Source organism: Crinia signifera, chromosome 19 (genome assembly GCF_055691185.1).
Source record: "Crinia signifera chromosome 19, ASM5569118v1, whole genome shotgun sequence".
Taxonomy (NCBI): Eukaryota; Metazoa; Chordata; class Amphibia; order Anura; family Myobatrachidae; genus Crinia; species Crinia signifera.
In genome coordinates, this window is record NC_139226.1 from 89840137 (window position 1) to 89864031 (window position 23895).

At 44.3% G+C, this 23895-nt stretch overlaps 1 protein-coding gene across 1 annotated transcript in view; it reads left to right on the plus strand.

The window, feature by feature from the left end:
• Positions 1-23121, plus strand: part of JAM3 (junctional adhesion molecule 3) — a 57749-nt gene extending 34628 nt beyond the window's left edge. Inside the window, exons 3-9 of the mRNA XM_083162901.1 lie at positions 3086-3199; positions 5955-6107; positions 7494-7696; positions 7778-7877; positions 8829-8961; positions 12613-12667; positions 14100-23121. Coding sequence (XP_083019027.1) covers positions 3086-3199; positions 5955-6107; positions 7494-7696; positions 7778-7877; positions 8829-8961; positions 12613-12667; positions 14100-14135 — 794 coding nt within the window. The 3' untranslated portion in view covers positions 14136-23121. The remainder of the gene's footprint in view (positions 1-3085; positions 3200-5954; positions 6108-7493; positions 7697-7777; positions 7878-8828; positions 8962-12612; positions 12668-14099) is intronic.
• The last annotated feature ends 774 nt before the right edge of the window (positions 23122-23895 follow it).

Consider the following 23895-nt stretch of genomic DNA (forward strand, 5'->3'; position numbering starts at 1 on the left):
ATGCATGTCAGTCCGTTTGCTTTTGCTGCTGCACTTGAGCAGTGTGCACTATTACCCAATTATTCATCTATGATGACCCCCAAGTCCGTCTCTACAGCAGAATTCCCTATAATAACTCCATTTAGCCTATAAGTAGCTTGTTCATTTATGTTTCCATAATGAATGTCTTTACATTTTTCAATGTTAAACTGCATTTTCCACCTTTCCAATTAATTTAGGTCACTTTGTAGTGTTTCCACATCCTCACCTGAGTTAATTTCCTTACTCTATTTCGTGTCGTCCGCAAATTTAGCAATTTTAATCACTGTCACTTCCAATATTATTAAAGAATGTATTAAACAAGGTAGGTCCCAACATTGAACCTTGCTGGAGTCCACTTTGGACCTTACCCCAGCTGGAATGTATGCCATTTACCACCACTTTCTGTCCCCGATTGTGCATCCAGTTTTTAATCCAATTACAAATTTTATCTCCTAACCTTAAATTACCCAGTTTCATTAATAACCTTTTATGAGGCACTGTGTCAAAAGCTTTAGCGAAATCAAGTAGCATTACATCAACAGATTTCCCTAAAGGCCCCCATACACTATGCGATTTTGGGACGATTTCATCCGATTTCGGCACTTTGTGCCGATAATCGGATGAAATCGGCCCAAAATCGTAGGTATGTGACATTTGATCCGATCCGATGCGCGGTCCCGTGCTCATCGGACCGGATCAGGGAGGTCGGACGGTCTGTACATACGATCACGTCCGACCTCCCTGTATGCATATGCCTGCCACCTGACAGGCATATGCATACAGACACCGGGGGAGTAGTGGGGGCGGCCATCGGCGGTAGTGGGGGCGGGCAGCGGCGGTGGGGACGGGCGGCGTTTGCGGTGAGCGCAGTGTACTTACACATAGCAGCAGCGGCGGGGACGGGACGCGCAGTGGCGGCTATTATATTTTTTTAAATACTTGTCAAATGACCGGCCGCTCTCTGATTGGCTGAGAGCTCTCCGGCCAATCAGAGAGCGGCCGGTCATTTGACAAGTATTTTAAAAATATAATAGCCGCCACTGCGCGTCCCGTCCCCGCCGCTGCTGCTATGTGTAAGTACACTGCGCTCACCGCAAACGCTGCCCGTCGCCGCTGCCCGCCCCCACTACCGCCGCTGGCCGCCCCCACCACCGCTGCCCGTCCCCACTACTGCCGCTGCCCGCCCCCACTACTGCTCACCGCCCTGCAGCTCCCCGGGGTTTTTTTTACATGGGATAAATCGCATGCGATTTATCCCATGTAAAAATGGCACATCAAGTGCCAAATTGTATGTGAGCCTCCCGGGGAGCTGCCGGGCGGCTCGCAGGTAAATTGGGTCCGACTTGTCCCTAGGACAAGTCGGCCTAATGTATGGGGGCCTTAAGACCAGCCCCCTACTGACTTCTTCATAGAAGCTAATTAAATTAGTCTGACATGATCTATTTTGGACGAACCCATGCTGAGCCTTACTTATCACTTTCCCCTGTTCTAAGAAATTTTGGATACTATCTCTTATTATTCCTTCTAATATTTTTCCCACAATGGATGTAAGTGTGATAACATCTAGGTGTGTGAAGCTTCCTAACCGATACCACAAAGTCTCTGGCCTCTTCTCTGCTTATGTTTCTTAACCCTTTGCGTGCCAAGTGAACTTGTCAAAATAGGTGTGAAAATTGCCAACCAAATATTTTTATTCATCATAATGACCTGTAATGTCACCTTTTGTATAGGAAATATAGACATATTATTTTTTTTTACACAACAGTTTGTATTTGAATTTATATAACAAATGTGAGCGATGCTGGTGTTTTAGCAGATATTTTGCACATTGTTGATCCTCAAAGGGTTCATTTGCAGCAGGCTGGTTGAGTAAAGGTCACATTCCTGATGTTCTTGCCGGACTACACAGATGTTAGGGAAGGTACATGTTTGCATAATACCAGTACTGGGCTCTGCTGGGAAATGGTCTGGGGCCAATGAGCAGTGATGGCGTTATCACTTCCTCTCTGCATATAGCACAAGTTACTTGAAAATCCAATATGCTGCCTCACAAAGGTTATTTGAAATGTAAATGCATAACGCGTTACGTTCCGCATACCAGCAGTCTGTATTCTGACTAGATCACTTAGAAAATGCCCCTAAGCGTTCCATGTGTAGGAGCTCTAGCAATGCGCGTCGCTATTGCCTGGCGATTAAGATCCAGCATGCTGGATAAATCAAGTTATGTCGCCGTTCAGGGCTTGTGTTCTCACCGGAGAACACTGGACCTGACCGATCGCTCAGCACAGGTGTGGGACAAGGGGTCTACACCAAAAAGGTTGACAACCATTAGGTCGACATGCAAAAAGGTTGACAAACGCATTAGGTCAACATGGGGAAGGTTGACAGTCAAAAGGTCGACATGGGTTTTAACTTTTTTTTGTGCAAAATGTCAACGCAGTGAACATGCACACTAAATTGTTTGGCACACTATTTGATTCTCCCACCACGTCCTAGTGGATTGTGGGGCATGAAATACTGTACCACCTGTCAGCACATGTTGGCTCCAAAAAAAGTGAAAAACTCCTTGTCGACCTAATGCTTGTGTCAACCTTTTTGCTGTAGCCCCGTTGTCTGGATACCCTCAGTACACAGCGCTGACACATTGTTGTGAGATCTACAGATGGAGCCCGTGTCATTGTTGTGGGTCCTGGCGATTCTATCACCACCGCAAGGATCCGCGATCGAGACGCTCATGCGTGCTGTTCCATCTGAGCCCTGCACCACTCCTCCATAGCTCCCTGCACCCCCCCTAACCCTGCCCATCTCCGCAGAAGCGGAGACAGGCAGATAAAAGCGCTCCCCGCCACTGTGTTGACGGGGACGTGTGTGCGAGACGCTCACACATCCCCGTCAGATGGAGCGCCTCTCGGCCAAAGCTCTCGCCTGGCGATTCCCAGCGATGACCAAGAGGCGCCCCATCTGTACATTTCTAATATTGCTTAGCAAAATCTCTACATGTGTAGGCCCCATTACTAGTCACCTGCCAGTAACTAAGATTGTCTAACCTGTCTCCTTTTCCCAGGAGTCAAGCTATCATGTATCATTCAGCACACCAGCACGAGCGAACCCAGGATTGAATGGAAGAAGACAAATGCTCATGATGCATCGATTCTCTACTTGGATAACACAATTCAGGGTAGGTTTGCGGTGATATACGACAATAGTGAATCGGCGCTGTTCTTAAGCCCACAACTGGGTATTTCAGCTTTTTTGGTTTGCAGTGATATTAGATTTTATAGCACGTGTGATACCCAGCGTTACAGTCAGTTACCCAGTATTGTAGTCAATGGATTAATTTGCACAGAATAAGTACATTATGCAGGACCCTCTTCTGACAATGAGATTGTTCTTAAACCTCACTACCTCACACATTGCTGTAACCACATCAGGAATTCTACGCTCTTGCATTCATTGGTTAATTAGATATTCTAATTGCACATGTCAATTACCCCAAAGGCCTTGAATGAGTACAGGAATTAGGTTTTTCACTTGGCATCTCTGTCCATAAATCCTAAAGGATAACCGCTGCATAAATCTGTCTACAAGTACGGAAGAGAGGACCGCACACAAGCCTTCATGCTAGTCGGAAAGTGAGAGCGACTCTTTGGAAGTGCAGTAAATCGCTACACACACACAGGATCACCGTAATCGTGATCCCGTCTCTGAATCGGTAATTGGGATCCCGTCTCTAACCTACTATACCTCGGGTGTCTACCAGGGGTACACTATGATATAGATGTATGGTTTCTGGAAAGCTGTTCTTTCCTTGGAGTGTCAGCTTTCTTGTTCAGTATGAAAAGAATCAACCCTGGTAGGTCGCGTTCGGAGTGCATACAATTGTTATATTGTAGGAATCCAAGAAAGTAACGGAATAATGTGTCCATGCAATGGTCCAATGAAATCACAAGAAACGTTTAAAAAAATGTAATGGAGCTTGGTACCTGCAGCAAGTATACTGTGGCTTTGTCCATGTACATCTAGCCTCTTTTCACGTTAAACATTTCTAGTGAGGTGACTAGTGCTGGGTGTCCCTTTTTTGCGTTTTTTTTAAATCCAGTTTAATAGTGGAGTGAATAGGATGCTTCAGCAGATTAAAATGCGGCATTTCTATATTCAGTGTGTGACAGTCACTCTGCATAGTAAAAATCTTAAGTTACTGGTTTTCTGAAAAACACTATAACATTCAATTTCTTAACCAGATACGAGCGGCAGTCACACTGAATATAGGCATGATGCATATAATTTTAATCAGAAGAAGCTGCTTGTGTATCATATTTGCTCCATTTTGCAAATAAGACTATTTTTTTTTATGGGACTAGCTACCCAGCACTAGAGCGTCACACTGAGCTTGAGCATTATGTATAACGCCACTTGCATTGTATGGAGGATAGATGTATGTGGTCACATCTGTAATTCATTAGGTTTCGGTGTGTAAAGGAACCAGCTGATATGTGGCGGTCTCAACCGCTGTCACTATTAAGGTCCCTGTGATTGAAGGTACTTCTGCTGTCTAATGTCGGTGTTCCATATGGGTTTTGTGGAACCAGAGGCCGCTTCCACTTTCCAGCAATCTCCACTCTGGGGAATCTCCTTTGTAAATGGATAGCAGAATGAGTGTGGATTTTAGCACCCCACTATTACAGCATGGTAGAAAAAAGATCTTGTTCCAGTCCTGCATGCCATGACGGACTTTGCAGCACTGAGGTTGGAGACTAGGGCCTGAAAGCTAGGCCGTACAATAGTGAATCTACTCCCATGTCTTCTGCTGCTGTGTGATTGATTGTAGTATATGAAGTTACGACAGCCTAATAACATTGTTGGCTGTGATACTAATAACACCACAATCTGATCACTAAATATAAACTTCACAAAGATCAGAACTGTCAAACGTTGGAAGGAGCATGTAATATTTACATAATGGCAACCAACAAATGCAGCAATTATTCTCCACAAAGCTAAACAACCAGACAGAAGGCTTTATGCAGCAAAATGCAGTGTGATTAATCAGCTGCAGATGTGCCGCACATGACATACAGCGCGTGGCTGAGCCTCGCTGAGAGGTGCCGCATACCCTCTTTTATTTGTATTCTTCAAATGTTGCTTCTTAGGCCGGGTATGCATCAGTACACCATGTTCCTGGGAGAGCTGACGTGTGGCGGGACCCTGCGTTGTGATGTGCATACACTCATAGCAGACGATAGTGCGATGCACTCTGAGCATGGCATTGTACAAGATATCGTCTGGTTGGCATCAGAAAATGGATGGGCATTCCTGGACTGTGGCGATCGGTGCAATTTAAAATGGTCCATTCGGTAGACGTATCATGGGGATGTCTGGGCAAGAGGCCGCAAACATAGGAGGCCATATTGGACGGTGAAGCTGCACCCACCACAAGGCTGTTCCAGCTCCGTGGTGCGAGTGATGTATTAGGAAGAGCCAATCAGAATTAGTGTGTACGGATGCTGAAGTTGGGCATGTCCGGCCTTGCATATTCAGCTGCACAAGGGGCGGAGTTTGTACACATGACAGGCATCAACCAATAGAAGCTCCTGCGGACCACAATATACAGATAATATGGGAAGTGAGTTCTTAAATTAAAACTTATTAGTTTGAATGTATAACATGTGCAGAAAGAGTTAGATTTGGATGTTATTTTGTTTCTTAGCTGGGCAAATACTGGGCTGCTTTATTTTTACACTGCAATATAGATATCAGTTTGAAATACAAACGTCACCCAAATGTAACTCTCTGCACATATTACATCTGCCCAATCTGCAGTGCAAATGGTTTTGTCCATTAGAGAGAGAATTTGCTTTTACGAGTGAGCCAGAATCGGGCCCATAGTCTCCTCTTGTGCTTCATGCTAAAACTGTTCTTTCTCTTATTATCAGGAGACCTGAAAAATCGGGCTGAAATAGAGTCCCAAAGTTCGCTGGTCATATTGAGCGCCATCCGCTCCGATACCGGGAATTATCGCTGTGAGGTGGCTGCTATTAATGATGACAATATGTTTGCTGAGATTAATATCAACCTAACCGTGAAAGGTAAATCCTAGAATGCAGACAGAGATCCTGCTCGTATGTATCCGTAGTATCGGGGAATGAGATTTGAGACTCCTCAGGGCGAGGACAGTTGGCTCCCAAATGTATGTATAGAATGTGTCGGGACGACGGTTCTGGAGACTCCTCAGGATTAGGTCAGTTAGCTCCCACATGTATGTATAGAATGTGTCGGGGACGTTTGTTGTGGAGACTCCTCAGGGTTAGCTCCCACATGTATGTATAGAATGTGTCCGGGACGTCGGTTCTGTAGACTCCTCAGGGTTAGCTCTCACATGTATTTATACAATGTGTCTGCGACGTCGGGTCAGGAGACTCCTCAGGGTGAGGTCAGTTAGCTCCCAAATGTATGTATAGAATGTGTCGGGGACGTCAGTTCAGGAGACTCCTCAGGGTTAGCTCCCACATGTATGTATAGAATGTATTGGGGACGTCGGTTCTGGAGACTCCTCAGGGTTAGCTCCCACATGTATGTATAGAATGTGTCGGGGACGTCGGTTCTGGAGACTCCTCAGGGTGAGGTCAGTTAGCTCCCACATGTATGTATAGAATGTGTCGGGGACGTCGGTTCTGGAGACTCCTCAGGGTGAGGTCAGTTAGCTCCCACATGTATGTATAGAATGTGTTGGGACGTCTGTTCTGGAGACTCTTCAGGGTTAGGTCAGTTGGCTCCCACATGTATGTATAGAATGTGTTGGGACGTCGGTTCTGGAGACTCTTCAGGGTTAGGTCAGTTAGCTCCCACATGTATGTATAGAATGTGTCTGGGATGTTTGTTCTGGAGACTCCTCAGGGTTAGCTCCCACATGTATGTATAGAATGTGTCCGGGATGTCGGTTCAGGAGACTCCACGTGGTGAGTTAGTTCCCACATATATGTATAGAATGTGTCGGGGACATCGATAGGGGAGACTCCTCAGGGTTAGCTCCCACATGTATGTATAGAATGTGTTGGGACGTCGGTTCTGGAGACTCTTCAGGGTTAGGTCAGTTAGCTCCCACATGTATGTATAGAATGTGTCTGGGATGTTTGTTCTGGAGACTCCTCAGGGTTAGCTCCCACATGTATGTATAGAATGTGTCCGGGATGTCGGTTCAGGAGACTCCACGTGGTGAGTTAGTTCCCACATATATGTATAGAATGTGTCGGGGACATCGATAGGGGAGACTCCTCAGGGTTAGCTCCCACATGTATTATGCTTGTTTACAAAGTATTATCGCATTTCAGGTACTGCCGCCTAAACCAAACCTGACGTGCTTAGCAAACTGGTACAAGTCATCAGTGGCTGCTGTCTCCTGCTGGAACTGCCCCGGGCCACCCTGCTACATTATCTCTACGGAGCTGACTGTGTTATTTTGTTCCATTCCTCAGTGAAACCAGTGACTCCAAAATGCCAGGTGCCTAAGTCCGTCCCTGTGGGTAAATCTGCCGTTCTGCAGTGCCAGGAGAGTGAGGGTTACCCCAAGTCTGTTTACAGCTGGTTCCGGTACAGCGATTCTCTTCCCGCAGACTCCAAAGACAACCCAAAATTCCTTAACTCGTCGTTCAAACTAAATGTGAATACAGGTACCGTGGTAAGTGACGGGGTATGGTGGGTGAGGTGAGTGCTGCGCACCTGACCCTGACCCTCACCCATCTCATCCCTTTCTCCACAGGTCTTTTCTGCAGTGAACAAAGGTGACATGGGGCAGTATTACTGCATCGCCAGCAATGGTGCCGGGGCAGCGCAGTGTGAGGCTCAACTGCTGGAAGTCTGTAAGTTCTCATCATAGGTAGACCGCACATGACCACTAGGTCCCATATTGGGACACATCTCCGAAGACACCTCAAGGGCACCTTGCAGCCACGAACAATCGCAGCTTAAGGATGAGCATCTTCTTTTTTATTTACCAAAATATATTTTATTGGACCTCAAAAATCAGAGATAAGAACAGTTACAGAAATTAAGTGCAGAATATTTTCTAATTGAGGAACATTCCACATTTCCCATCAATATACTGTACAATGATCAGGAAAAGATTAAATAAAATGGCTCCCGCTGAGGATGAGCATCTTCTAATTAGCCTCTCGGATCGCAATCCCGGCTCCTACCTGGGCCCGGCACATTCACATTAACCCTTCTTATAACTCGCATTGAAATGCCGGGTTGGTCGACTTGGGATGTTGGTGTGGTGCGTTCCCACCGCATCTCAACCCGAGTTGACACTTCACCGACCCGTGTTATTTGTACGATGTAAAAGGGTCCATTTAATAATGCCTACAAAGGATTTCAGCTACTAATTTCCTAATCGGTCTGGTATGCATCATTGGGTCAACAGTCGTTAGGTTGACCACTACTAGTCAACATGGCCAAAAGGTCGACATGGAAATGTTCGACGTACAAAAGGTTGACGTGGGTTTTTCACTGTTTAAATAATACCTGTGGGTGTGGAGGGGGAATAAAGTAGTGTGCCCGAAGCATGACGAACCATGTGAGGGGACGCTTACATGGTGTCTATGTTGACATAGACAACAACAAAAAAAACAAAAGTTTGACCTATTGCCCATGTCGACCTATTGCCCATGTCGACCTATTGCCCATGTCGACCTACTGCCTGTGGACCAATAGTGGTCGACCTAAAACATTTGAACAGTTATGTTCATGGCTTCTTTTTCCTTTGCTTTTGGGTGTTGTTGGGTATTTAATGAGTATTTCTCTCTTTTCAGATGACTTGAACATTGGTGGCATCGTAGGAGGAATCCTGGTGGTGGTAGTGGTACTTGTCCTGATCACAGTAGGCATCTGCTGTGCCTATCGGAAAGGTTACTTTGCCAATAATAGCAGACCCAATGGACAGAGGTGCGTGATTACCATTCTTGGCCTGGAGAGCTATAGCTATCAGGACAATGGGGTAGATTTATGAAGCAGTGATAAGGGAGAAGTGATACAGTGCATGGTACTTTATCACTTGCCAATCAGCTTCTGACTGTTAAGTTACAGGCTGGGTTTAAATAGGAGCTGATTGCCGGTGATAAATTACCAGGCACTGTATCACCTCTCCTTCCTTATCACTGCTTCATAAATCTACCCCTCTATCCTTTATAGTAGTGGTGGTCGAACCTGTCCTTGAGCTCTACCAACAGTCCATGTTTTCAAAATCACCTAGCTGCTGCACAGCTGTAGTCCTTAGTAGCTGTCACATTCCCCAGACACCCTAGCTGGTGCACAGCTGTAGTCCTTAGTCCTTAGTAACTGTCACATTCCCCAGACCCCCTAGCTGGTGCACAGCTGTAGTCCTTACTAACTGGCACATTCCCCAGACCCCCTAGCTGGTGCACACCTGTAGTCCTTTGTAACTGTCACATTCCCCAGACCCCCTAGCTGGTGCACAGCTGTAGTCCTTAGTAACTGTCACATTCCCCAGACCCCCTAGCTGGTGCACAGCTGTAGTCATTAGTAACTCGCATTCCCCAGACCCCCTAGCTGGTGCACAGCTGTAGTCCTTAGTAACTGGCACATTCCCCAGACCCCCTAGCTGGTGCACAGCTGTAGTGCTTAGTAACTGTCACATTCCCCAGACCCCCTAGCTGGTGCACAGCTGTAGTCCTTAGTAACTGGCACATTCCCCAGACCCCCTAGCTGGTGCACAGCTTTAGTCCTTAGTAACTGGCACATTCCCTAGACCCCCTAGCTGGTGCACACCTGTAGTCCTTTGTAACTGTCACATTCCCCAGACCCCCTAGCTGGTGCACAGCTGTAGTCCTTAGTAACTGTCACATTCCCCAGACCCCCTAGCTGGTGCACAGCTGTAGTCCTTAGTAACTGTCACATTCCCCAGACCCCCTAGCTGGTGCACAGCTTTAGTCCTTAGTAACTGGCACATTCCCCAGACCCCCTAGCTGGTGCACAGCTGTAGTCCTTAGTAACTGTCACATTCCCCAGACCCCCTAGCTGGTGCACAGCTGTAGTCCTTAGTAACTGGCACATTCCCCAGACCCCCTAGCTGGTGCACAGCTTTAGTCCTTAGTAACTGGCACATTCCCCAGACCCCCTAGCTGGTGCACAGCTGTAGTCCTTACTAACTGGCACATTCCCCAGACCCCCTAGCTGGTGCACAGCTGTAGTCCTTAGTAGCTGTCACATTCCCCAGACCCCCTAGCTGGTGCACAGCTGTAGTCCTTAGTAACTGTCACATTCCCCAGACCCCCTAGCTGGTGCACAGCTGTAGTCATTAGTAACTCACATTCCCCAGACCCCCTAGCTGGTGCACAGCTGTAGTCCTTAGTAACTGGCACATTCCCCAGACCCCCTAGCTGGTGCACAGCTGTAGTCCTTAGTAACTGGCACATTCCCCAGACCCCCTAGCGGGTGCACAGCTTTAGTCCTTAGTAACTGGCACATTCCCCAGACCCCCTAGCTGGTGCACAGCTTTAGTCCTTAGTAACTGTCACATTCCCCAGACCCCCTAGCTGGTGCACAGCTGTAGTCCTTAGTAACTGGCACATTCCCCAGACCCCCTAGCTGGTGCACAGCTGTAGTCCTTAGTAACTGGCACATTCCCCAGACCCCCTAGCTGGTGCACAGCTGTAGTCCTTAGTAACTGGCACATTCCCCAGACCCCCTAGCTGGTGCACAGCTGTAGTCCTTAGTAACTGGCACATTCCCCAGACCCCCTAGCTGGTGCACAGCTGTAGTCCTTAGTAACTGGCACATTCCCCAGACCCCCTAGCTGGTGCACAATTGTAGTCATTACTAACTGTCACATTGTCACACATGCTGCATTCATTACTACTATATATCCACAGGTTGCCTGGAAAACATGAACTGTTGGTAGATTAGCCACCCCTATGGAAAGTAATAGTACTTTAATGCGGTATACAGAGAACAGAGATCAAATGGTAATTGGGATGTGTAGTTGTGCAAGGGTTTAAATGAGGAAAAACCACCTCCTAGACTTCCTGCCATGCTCAGCAGACATCACTTTTTTGGTTGGCTAACTGGTCCAGCCACTTAGATTGGGAGTTGATGAGCACCGTCCAGGTGAGGGGGTCATCAATTGTTTTACGTGGACCTTTGTATTTTTCCACATCTTGCGCAAGTAGATTAAATCATAGTGAAAGTAGAATAGGCCCTCTTCAGGCCAAACTTCATTGTAACAGAGGTGCCACTTCCGATTGAATGGTTCAAATTTGAATTACTTTAAACATTGAACGGTAAATGTATGAAACTTGGAGAAGTGGTATCTATCCCCATAAAGAATGTTACGTGCTAGATGATAATTCCCCAGCCAATCAGCTACGATATGTAAATAGACAGTTAGATGCTGATTGGCTGGTGCATTATCACCTTGCACATAACGTTCTTTATGGGGATAGATACCACTTCTCCAAGCTTCATACATTTACCCCTGAGTTATATGCTTTTTATAGAGATAGTGAGCCCCATCCTGGTCTAGGAATTACTCTTTCCTCCAGTCAGAGTATATGTTTTTTTTTAAAATGCAGCTTTTAGGGGGTAGGTTTATAAAATCTTGGTGATAAATCGGAGACGTTTCTCATACCGGCCAATACGCCTCTGAGTTTTTTCTGTAAAATGTAAGGCAAAAGCTGATTGGTTGGTAAATTCTCTCCACTTTCCACCGATTTACAAATGTTTAATTTCTAAAAATCAATGTATAAATACATTTTTCGTAAACTACTAGTTATGTAATCGTCCTCGGGCTATGATTAATCTTCCATCATTCTTTTAGAGGGATTTATTTGTGTGCACTCCTTAGTAATGATACAGATACACACTTGTATACTCTCCATCATTGGATTTTATAATTGTTTGCTAACAAACCCAGATTATATTCTGTTTTTCCTTTTATAAAAGTTGCTATAGATCCTATAGACAGGTCTGTGCTAATACATATGGGGGAGGGGCATTTAATAATTACAGTGTGTGTGTGCAACCGTGTCTGAGTCTGCCAGTATTATTAAAGCGGCAATCATTTACATGGCAAAACCAGGTTGGTTTTGCCATATAAATGATTGCTGCTGTAAAAAATACGTCCACTCCCAGAAAGTGTCAGTTTGCCACTCCCCAAACACCTACAGCAGAGGTCCTCAAACTATTTTGCTCTGGGACCCCATCAGACAATAAAAACAAATACAGGACCCCAGCAATTTACTACAGAAGGTCATCACATGTGTAACCAGCAGACAGCACATACATGGCAGCATTGTGGGGGCACAAAATGATGGGAGGAGTCTGAAATAACAAACAACTCAACAGATTTTTCAGACTCCTTGAATCACTGACTGAGATTAAAAAGTCATCAGCCTGATGGTCCGTGACCCCATGCTGAGAAGGTCGGGACCCACTTTGGGGGTCAGGACCCACCGTTTGAGAACCACTGACCTACATCCTGTCAATCAAGTTCCGTCTGCATTGTATTTCCGATCCATACTCTAGACAGGTGCCTCAGTTATTCTGTTGCCAATGATTCCTCTGTCTCTCCTTGTGCAGCTACAAGAATGCAACGAAGACAGACGGGGTGAACTACCTGCGGACAAGTGATGAGGTGAGAAGGCTGCGCAGACCTCTAAAGCCCTTTATAATGACAAGAAGAGACGAGAACAGCAAACATAGATTGTTTCTAATCCTTGTTAAGTGATATACAGTAGATAAGGAGTTGTTCAGGATATACTTCTGTGTATCCATTCACTAGATCTGCATTTACACAAGGTCTTTGACACATATGTACGATTTAATACATTCAGCGTTCCCGCTAATGTGCAAGATATATTTTAGTGATTAGATATTCATTCGGTAGAAGCACGCACAGTTAAGGTGGCCATACATCAGAAAGATATTGTACCCAATCATACAATCTCAATTGATTGTAAGATGGATTGTATGCAGATTGTGTGCACATCTTGTGTACACAATCATACAATCTATCAGCAGATGGATTGTATGACTGATTGTATGCAGATTGTGTGCACATCTTGTGTACACAATCATGCATCAGATGGATTGTATGACTGATTGTATGATGGATTGTAAGTAGATTGTGTGTCCAAAAACCACCAAGGACTTCAAGGGAAATTGTACACAATCATGAGCGCAATCGATCTTAAGATCGATCTTTCTGATGTATGGCCAGCTTTACCTCTCCAGCATTTGTTCAGTAGAAGCATGAACAATACAGTTACCTCTCCAGCATTTGTTCAGTAGAAGCACCCACGATACAGTTGCCTCTCCAGCATTCGTTCAGTAGAAGCATGCACAATAGAGTTGCCTCTCCAGCATTCTCCAGTAGAAGCACGCACAATACAGTTATCTCTTCGGCATTACCTCAGTAGAAGAACTCCCAATACAGTTACCTCTCCAGCATTCACTTAGTAGAAACACGCACAATACAGTTACCTCACCAGCATTTGTTCAGTAGAAGCACCCACGATACAGTTGCCTCTCCAGCATTCTCCAGTAGAAGCACGCACAATACAGTTATCTCTTCGGCATTACCTCAGTAGAAGAACTCCCAATACAGTTACCTCTCCAGCATTCACTTAGTAGAAGCACGCACAATACAGTTACCTCTCCAGCATTTGTTCAGTTGAAGCACCCACAATACTGTTGCCTCTCCAGCAATCTGATACGATTGTATGTTGAAGAATGACTTATTAGCTCAGGTGCCGGCAGTTGGAAATTATACGCTCCTACTTACAATCATTTCTTGTGTTCAGACTTGTGACTTTCTAATTTCTAAAATCTCCTTTTGATTGAGTGATCAATAACCGACTAGACCAGACGTACCCAAATGCTGACTTTTTATGGTCCAGGATTTAAGGCTAAACATACTTGGGCAACTCACTTAATTAGTTCCTCAATCAGTTTGATTTACATTCTATGCTCAACCATGGATATCCTTCAAACCTGGATCATTAATTGCCTCAAGGAACGTTTGGGATCCTCTGGGCTAGACTAAACTGACTTCTTCTGTCTTCCAGGGAGATTTCAGGCACAAATCCTCGTTTGTCATCTAAAACATGACCCGGACAAGGGACTTGACCCATGCTCCCCAGATTGCACTACAATGGGTGAAGACCACGCATCAGTATGGACCCTTTCATGTTTGCCAAAGTATAACCAGTCCGCCCTCAGCTGGAACACGGACAGCTCGTCAGGGACATGAGATGGGGACCTTTGTGGCTGGAGGTGACAGCAGGGGAATGCTGACAGGACACAACTTCCAGTATTAATAAGATCACTGCCAAATACAAGTTTTATTTGTAAGATGACAGATAACCTTATTCTGCCAGAAATAAGACCTTGTGGGGGGGTTTTTGTATAGATTACAAGGAGCTTATTTTTTTTTTTATTTTTTTACTTTTTGTCCCCTTTAATCTTTTTTTCTTTAATCCAAAAACACCAAAGCACACAAGACTCCAGTACTTACAAAAAAAAAAAAACCTTCAACTTTTGCGATTGATGTTTTCTGAATGCCCTGTGAGCAGAAGAGAATGCCCGTTATCGCTGACTCAGGCACGGACGGGGTTAAAGGCGCTGTTCTTGAAGCTACGACTACTTAGAGATTTCTATTTAAATGTAAATAGTTGGGGTTTTTTTTCTCCAGTCTCAGATGATGATGATGATGATGATGGGTCTCACTGGTTGGTTAATGTTTTCTTCAGGTTGTGGGTCCCATCTGGAGAGCCCGTATTGGGTCATAGACCTGCTAAAACAGTAGCGATTCACTAAATGGTAATGACCTGTCAACTCCCCTGCAATGTATTGATTTATATTTAGCGGTGACTTCACAAAAAGCTGGTCCTGAGATCTCTATATTTAATGCAGGGTATTGGCACAAGCTGTTTCTAGTATTTTTTTAATTCTATCTTTGTTATGGTCAGTATTGTTTTATCGTGCTATTTTTTGTTTTTATATGTGCAAGTCTTGCATTAGGGCAGTACGTGTAGAGAGCATGCGTGTGACAGTGCAGAGGGAGAGAATGACGCTGAGAGGTTATTTTTAAACAATGAATGTTGGAAAAGGATGAGATGGCTCTTTCTTGTACAGATGTGTGACCATACTTCGCTTTGCTTAAATCATTAAAAAATTCCTCTATAGAGCACCACGCCACGTTATCGAACAGTTCAGAGTGCAGTGCTAAAGACGGGGGGTGGCTATTATGTCTAGTGCTGGTGGCCTGCGAGCTTTCCCAAAAGATTCCGGTAAAAAGAATCTAAAGATTAAAAAAAAAAAAAAAAAAAAACACAGTCATTTAGCCAATTAGTGGTATTTTCAAAAGTCGCTAAAAAATGTATTTACTTTAAAATATCTCAAATGGTTTAAACACACACACAGATTTGTGGACTTGTACCAAACAACAAATATTTATATTTTGTTTTTTATTTCTGGTTCTTTTCTACAAATGTTTTTTTTTTTTTAATTACTACGAATATTTGCAATTGAAAGTGCTACAGCTGTGTACCTATACATCTACAGTATCTAATGTGAGCACTGGGTGACTTGGCATGTGACTTTGTGAATAAGACACATTTTAATGCACAAGGTGATAGGACACACAAGCTGCTAATTAAAATGATATGCGATTTGTCTATAGTCAGCATGTGGCTGTAGCTGCCTAGAAAATGCTATGTGTGTGTTTTACATTTTATATGCAAAAACAGCAGTGGTCGAGCACAGATTGTAGACATACCACATATCCCTTTAATCGGCAGAAACTGCTTGTGTGTCCGATTTGCATTGTTTTATTAATATGATGTGTAGTAACCATTGCACGTATAGACGCTCGGAGCTACAGAGTCTCCACATGTTCTGGTGCGACTAAAAGGGCTGTTTAACTTACAAAGAGGCCAGATTTATAAGGACAGTGGTAGCGGCAGCACTCCTCTTAATTGGTTTATTACTTTTGCCGACATAGGCTTCAGGATTTGTGATGATGCAGCCGATCGTCACGGCACAACCTCCATATTGGATTGTCCCGTTTGATTCTTTTCACGCTTTCAGGGGATGAGAGACAGCAATTAAGACTTTTACCATGCAATGCTTGTTTTCGGGACCGATGTATCGTTCAGAACCTGCACCATATTTGGGGGGGTGTCTTATTAGATAGACGGTTTAAAAGGTCGACAGTCAAAAGGTTGGCATGGAAAATAACATGTTTTTTTCCCTGTCAGTGGGAACCACTGTCGACATGGACCCCTATTTAGTGGTATTACAATCGCCCTCTATGCCGACATGGCAGGTGAAGTAAGAACAAACTGGTAAAAAAGTAAAAAAAAAAAACACTAAAAACTCAATTCGACCTTTGTGATGTGCCTACATTTTTCATGTCTACCATTCGATCCTGTCTACCTTTGCACGTCAACCTTTTGGCGAAGACCTATTGACTTTCTGTCTAGATTTATTAACCGGAAGCACAATGTTAGAATTTGGGTGCTGTATAGCTGAACTATAGTGTCTAGGTAAGGCATGTCCAAAATGTGGCCCTCCAGCTGTTGTGAATCTACACATCCCAGCATGCCTTGCCATAGTTTTAGCATTCCCTAATAGCAAAGCTGTGGCAAGGCATGGTGGGGCTTGTAGTTTCAAAACAGCTAGAGGGCAATAGTTCGGACATGCCTGGTTTAGGTCAACATGCACAAGGCCGACACGGGAAAAAGTTGACACAAGAAAGATGCCAACATAAGAAATGTTTGACATGAGTTTTTAAGTTTTTTTCTTGTCCGTGTCAATCATCTGACTACATTGACCCCCAATCAGTGTACCGATACACTCAACAGATGTCTCGCTCCGCTAGGCACACTTTTACGTTCGCTAACGGAGTCCACTTGGATGGTAAATATGAAACGGGTAAAAAATAATCCCAAAGAAATGACCGTCGACCTTGTGCTTGTGTTTAACCTTTTCACTATGTCGACCATATGGTACTGACCTAGATATTGTCTGTCGACCAATCGGATACCATGGCATTTGCAATTCAATATTTATTGAACAGTGTGACCTCTAGTGGTCACACAAAGGAAGTGAAAATGTAATGTGAAATTCGTTTCTATTCTAATTTACTAACATTGCAATTCTAGTTTGCATATTTCTAAGTTACTTTTAAGAACAATAATATTAAAAGAACAAAAATAGCAGAGAATGAAGACAATCCATGGAGATGGTGAATTGTAATGTGAAATGTTCCATACCGTGTATCCACGGAAATACAGAACTTCCCCACGCCAAGTTTGTGTTCTAGGTGGGAATGTTAGGAGCTCACTTTGTTGGTGCCCAAGGCAAAGGTCCTTCACTGGTCAGCTTACACTGCCCCAAGCAAAATACAGATGTATCAGTGTTCCTCTTTGCCGCAATGCATATTTCTGCATGGTGCACCTGGCTGCAAATATTCACACCAGGCCATCAATAATCGGGGTTAATTACATGCATGTGACAGTTGCGGGCACACTAGCCGCGCCAGCTATGCATCACTGCAAAGCTGAGCGTGGCTACATCTGTGATTTTGGGGAACAGTTACACAGTGAAGTGAAGTCACCATGGCTTTCCACCCTTTTCGTCAAACTAATCATCGGAGTCTTACTATAGTTACATAATGGATAACATAATGTCAGCGCTACCCACTTATATACCTGCTCACAAGGTACCTGGATAGACCAGGTGGGACCAAGCAAAGTTTACATTTCCTTTTCTATACTGGCTGCCAAAGACTTTCCTAAAAGTAAGGGCATCAGCAAGCGTGTTCTGTGATCTTACATTTAAGCCGGCTATTGCTTGTTGTTTATTAATTTTATTTTAAAGGTAAAAGCAGATTTTGCCCTTAGAAGAAATTGCTGATTTAACCCTTTTAGTGCAAACAAATCCCTAAAAATGCCAGCATCGCTCACAGCGACTGTTTTTTAGTCTAAATAAATACACTTATAGCCAAGTCAATTAATTGAAGTTTAAAGAAATATTGCTGTGAGCGGGGCTGGCATTTTTAACGGATATTTTGAGGATCTCTCTCAGCATTTGTTGGCACTCTAAGGGTTTAATAAAAAGGTTTGCTTGGCACTCACAGGGTTAAATGTTCTGTATCCTAAAATCTCTCTTGTGCACAACTCGCGGGCACTTTTTGGGCCACAATCTGCCGTTGGTTGTATTTTTCAACCTATCGGTGCATATTCTTAATCATTTACCACTATGGAGGCAGAAGTACATGAACAAGTATTAACTATTGTAGATAAGCAACGGCCGCTGGTTAAATGGTTCCACAGATGGTCAAGTGCAGGACTGGCTGTCCTTGGCTCTCCAGATGTTCGTAAACTACAAATCCCATCATGCACTGTCCCAGATTTGCAAGGAATGCAAAATAATATGACAGAGCATGATGGGATATTTAATTTCACAACAACTGGAGGGCTGCTACGTGGACAGGCATGGTCTAGTGCAGGAATGGGGCACCTTTGACCCTCCAGCTGTTGTTCACCTTCACATCCCAGGATGCCCTTGCTACAGTTTTGCTATTTGGCCATGCTAAAACTGTTGCAGGGCATGCTGGGTTATATAGTTCAACTGGAGGGCCAAAGGTTCCTCATCCCTGGTTAGGGGGACAGGAGTGCCCATGGCCAGGTCACAGTTTATGGGCCATTATATCACAGGACCATTCAGAGTGTTGGCTCTTTAATCATTGTGAAATGTTAGCTGAATTCAGTATATTGTCTCTTCCCTTCATCTCTGTGTTTATATACAGATGTGACTTGTAGTTGGCGATTAGTTGAACTTGACCTTGTAAAACGCATGCTTAATAATGATGAATTCCAGACTGCCTATTGGGTAGAACAGATGAGAACAGCCTCAGTGCTGTATAGTGTAGAAGTCTTGTCTCCAGTGTGTAATTATATGGTTTATTTGTAGACCACATAGTAATGAATGCAGGCGAGGTCAGATTTGAAGTTGGCAATACTGTTTATTATGGCAGGATAATGGGATCTGTTGGCTTAATTCATGTTTCTACGCAAATGCAGTTGCCAAGAGATGCCACCCCCTAGGTTTATTGCAAGCCTTTGTAATTGCGCGCTATATGCAATTACGGAGAACATCAACATTAAGGGTCGGTTTATGGCTACTTAGTCTGGCCACAGCAGTATCAACTCAGGGGTAAATGTATGAAAGTGGCAAGGAACGTGTAACTCTGGCCGGGTCCTGGCTGGCCACATTAACAAGGTGAAGTGGAAAGCACTTGTCAGCATCATCCTGGTGCCTGCCTCCGGGGATACGAGTTAGCGGCTTAACTGCTGCGTCTCGGTGTCTGCCTGGAGCTGGCATAGCGTCTGTCATTTAGCGCAATTCTTCATCCATGGGGGAGAAGTGTATCGACACCCAACGGAGCTAATACTGCTTCTCTGACATAATGATTATCCATGGATCTACCGCTCAGACACCATGTATTCCTACGTACAATCACGCAGTTGTCAGAAGCTACACCCCCCCCCCCCCCCCCCCCCCCAAAAAAGCTGCCATGATATGCCTGCATATTTCTAACCACTCCCCGTTAACACCTCCAAATGGCCACTTCCTGTCAATCGGTCTGCCTCAAAGTTGTCAATGGGATCGGGATCGCAGCACATGCACCATTTTTCAAGAATCGCTCCATTGCGAGAAGATTGCTGAGACATGAATTAGGCCCTGTGCTCCCAGCTGACCTTGGGCAATCAGGACTCAAGTCACAAGTAAAAACCAGAGTAGGAATGAGGTCTGCAATGACTGAATCACATACTGAAGAAGGTGGGGAACTGGACCGAATCCTAGAGTCGGGCCCGTGTCTGGGCAACCAGTGTAAAGCGATCCAAAGCAGTGTTCAGCTATAAAGAGTAACAGGAAATGGGAACTGTTGTATCGACGGGCAAAACTATGATCTGGCGCCGGCTACCTGTAAACCTAGTGGTCACAGAGATTGCTGCAGATGGAGATGGTTGGAGGAAAATTTTGCCCTAAGCATGCTCATGGACTGTATCATTTTATCGAACGTATTCAGAGACTTAGGGGTAAATTTACTAAGATGGGAGTTATGAGGCCTACACATGGAACCATTTGAAGAAAAATGCGGGCATTCCCGATTAATGGGAACGACCAATCGTTCCGTGCATCGTTAACGATGAGTGTACCTGCCGGTTGCTAACAATGGTCTGTGATCTTCCCTGCATGCAGAAAGATCATACACTTCACAAAAGGGGATGCAGTTAAAATCCCGGCGGTCGGGATCCCGGCGTTCAGAATCCCGACCGCCGAAATCCCGACACTTTCTCCCTCTGTGGGTGTCCACGACATCCCTGGAGGGAGAATAAATTAGTGTGCCGAGCGTAGCGAGGCACCGGGCCCGCTGCGGGGCGAGCATAGCGACCCCGCAAGGGGGCGGCGATCCACGTCCCCCCCTGTCGGGATTCCGGCGTCGGGATTTTGAACGCCGGGATCCCGACCGCCGGGATTTCATACTGAATCCGACAAAAGATCAGTTTATCAAGTCGTTCCATGTGTACGCACAATGCTTCCGGCATCGTTTTGTGTGTATTCACCTTTACTGTATACTGAAGATGGGATGTTGCCCATAGCAACCATAGCATCCAATCAGATTTTACTTCTCACCTTCTACAACAGTTGTTCCCAATCTTGCTCCTCGGGGTCCCAAGTTTTGCAGGTCTCCATACAGAATCACAGGTGAAATAATTAGCTCCTCCTGTGGATCTTTTAAAATGTGTCAGTGAATACTGAGTGCACCTGCCGGGTGACCTGGAAAACGTGCACTGTTGGGGGTCCTGAGGACCGAAGTTGAGTACCACTGTTCTAGAAGATAATAGAATCTGATTGGTTGCCAATAACAACATCCTATCTTCAATAGAGCTCCCATAAATGTACCCCTTCATCTAAGTAACAACCACTAGGATCCAGCCATGTGCATTGTGGGTAATCACATGTTGTTGTTTTTTTTTTTTTTTTGTAGAGATAATTGTTCACTGTGGGGAAAAAAGTGACATCATCCAAAAATAGATCTGCTATTTAGTATCCATACATCAATGTATGTTTTTGGTAGAAATATCTTCTGTAATGTAACAAGTCTTAGGTCAGACAACTCCATTTTTGTACAATGAGATTTTGCAGCGACATTGTAATATAGAACTACATACGCTACAATGGGGCAGATGTATTAAGCCTGATAAAGTGTCGATAAAGGGAAGGTGATAATGCACCGGCCAATCAACTCCTGTCATTTTTCAAACACAGCTGATTGGCTGGTGCATTATCACCTTCTATTTTATCAGGCTTAATACTATCTGTCCCCATGTGTGTAACGAATCCCTGACCCTGCTGTCCTGTAGTATGTGCAGACTTTATATACACCATTATGACCCTTATGGGGCGTACACCAGCACTAATATATATGACATAAAAGCACAATTACGCACACACATAGAGCCAACAATAGTTTTCCGTTTCTAGAATATTCTCTGGTTTTTATTTTTTACCTTTGAATAAAGCTTATTCCAACTCTGAGGTTCATTCTGTGCCTCTATTGTATGGTGTCCAGGTAGGCTCAAATCACAGTACAAACTGATTATTTTATGTGAAGTATACAGGGTCTAATACTATCACTGCCACTAAAATACAGTCATATTAAAGTAGTTATTTGTGCACCAGTCTGTGGATAGCTGGGTAATTAAACCGCCGGGCAATTTACCTTTTGTACACAATTTCTGATATCTCGAAAACATGCACACGTGGTGAAAATGAAACTTTGAGACAGACTGGGAGGGCTTAAGGGCAAATAGTCTATTAATGGGCTGTGTCACATTGCAAATGAAGAAGTATAGCTTTCAGCTATATCTGAAATTTATGAAGTCTACAGGGTGAAGTAGAAACGTAATGTTAGCGTCCTATAACCACAGGAGCAATGTCTGTGGTGTGATTCTTTTTTTTCTTTTGGGGGGGGGGGGGGGGGGGGTAGAGGGTAGAACCCTGACAGCTATTGGCTTATTTTAGTCTTAGCATTAATACTTGTGCTACTCAGAGGCGGACCTTCCATTGGTGTAGCAGGTGCATTGCACCAGGGCCACTTAGGATAAGAGTTCCACTGCTGCCCCTGTCATCCACTGTTTTTATATCATCCTCTGCCTCTTCCTGTCACCCACTGCCATGTTGCTTATTGTGAACTGTGGTTGGGGTGGAGGAGGGGGCCCAAACTATATTTTTGCACCTGTGTTCACCAATTACAATTTCTGCCACTGGTGCCACTATTAGGATAATAATTAACATTTTGTCTGTAAGGCACGGTTCGTATTCAGGAATTTCTTATTTTACCTCAGATCTTTGGCATGGAGTTCTCTTAGAACCTTTCCCATCAAGGATCCAATACTGAGAAATATAATGGCAGACAGGGCAATTACATGAACCCTAAAATGGACCCATTAAATGGTCCCGAACCTAAAAGAAATTACACACAGAAATATCTGGGAATTGACGTTCCAGTGGAGACCAAGATTGCTGACTCCTTAAGGAAATTAATTTTTGTTTTTCTTAAAATGCCATGGCTGGTAATTCTCATTTGATCCCCTATATCATTAATTGAAATGTCCACTTTATGGAACTTCCCCCGTCTTATTAGTGATAGCGATCTTTAAAGTGAGGCGACTGTATGGATTTCTCTGCGTCTATTCTGACCCACATCTCTGCACCATTGGTGAGGCTACACCAAGCATTTATTTAAATAGTGGTCCTGTTGCTCTGGTGTGATTGGATGGATACTAAACATCGCCAGAGACTATGGATACTTCTATGGACTATGGATGTACTTACAATGACCTCTGCAACATTGTATCTTATCAGCTCGGCCTGGATCTGTTGCCTAATAACAGAGAAGGGGGTTTCACAACAGGGGGATCTTTCCGTTAAGCAGCACATCGTACGTTATGTAATTATTTTTCATATGCTGTACATTTTACTGCTGTACTATTATTAAAGTGTTGGATTTCACTGGTTGTGGATTTGTTTTATATTTCAGATGGAACATTAATTTTAAGTGATATCTTCAGCATAATGCAAAATGCTTAATAACCTAACTCTCCTGTACTGTTCTCCGGCGCGCACACATGAGTACATTTACTAAGATGGGATAGTAACCAATCATATTCTACACTTTCTAGAATAGGCATGTCCAAATGATAGCCATTCAGCTATGGCAAGGCATGCTGGGATCTGTAGTTTCATAACAGTTGGAGGGCCACTGACCCTTATTCTGGTTCTCTCGCAAAGGCAAATTCCTTCACTGCACTGCAGGTGGGGCAAATGTAACTTGTGCAGAGAGAATTAGATTTGTGTGGGGTTTTACTTCAAAATGAGATGATCTATATTGCAGTGTAAAAATAAAGCAGCCAGTATTTTCCCTGCACAGAAACAAAATAACTCACCCAAATCTAATTCTCTCTGCGCAAGTTACATCTGCCCCCCTGCAGTGCACATGGCTTTGTTCATTTGAGAAGGAATTTCCCTGTGTGAGTGAACCAGAATAACCCCCATAGTTTAGACATGTCTGTTCTTGAAGGTAATAGAAAGAGGATCGGATGTAATAGCCTCCGCCTGTGCATCCCTCTGAACCGGGTTGGACTGGCCCACAGGGGAAACCCCCAGTGGCCTTCACTGCCTAAGGGCCAAACCCCTCCTCTAGTCATTACACTGGTAACTTATCATGCATAATCTTTATAAAGGGACCCAGATCATACACCTTCTAATGGTTAGCAAAGCACCAGT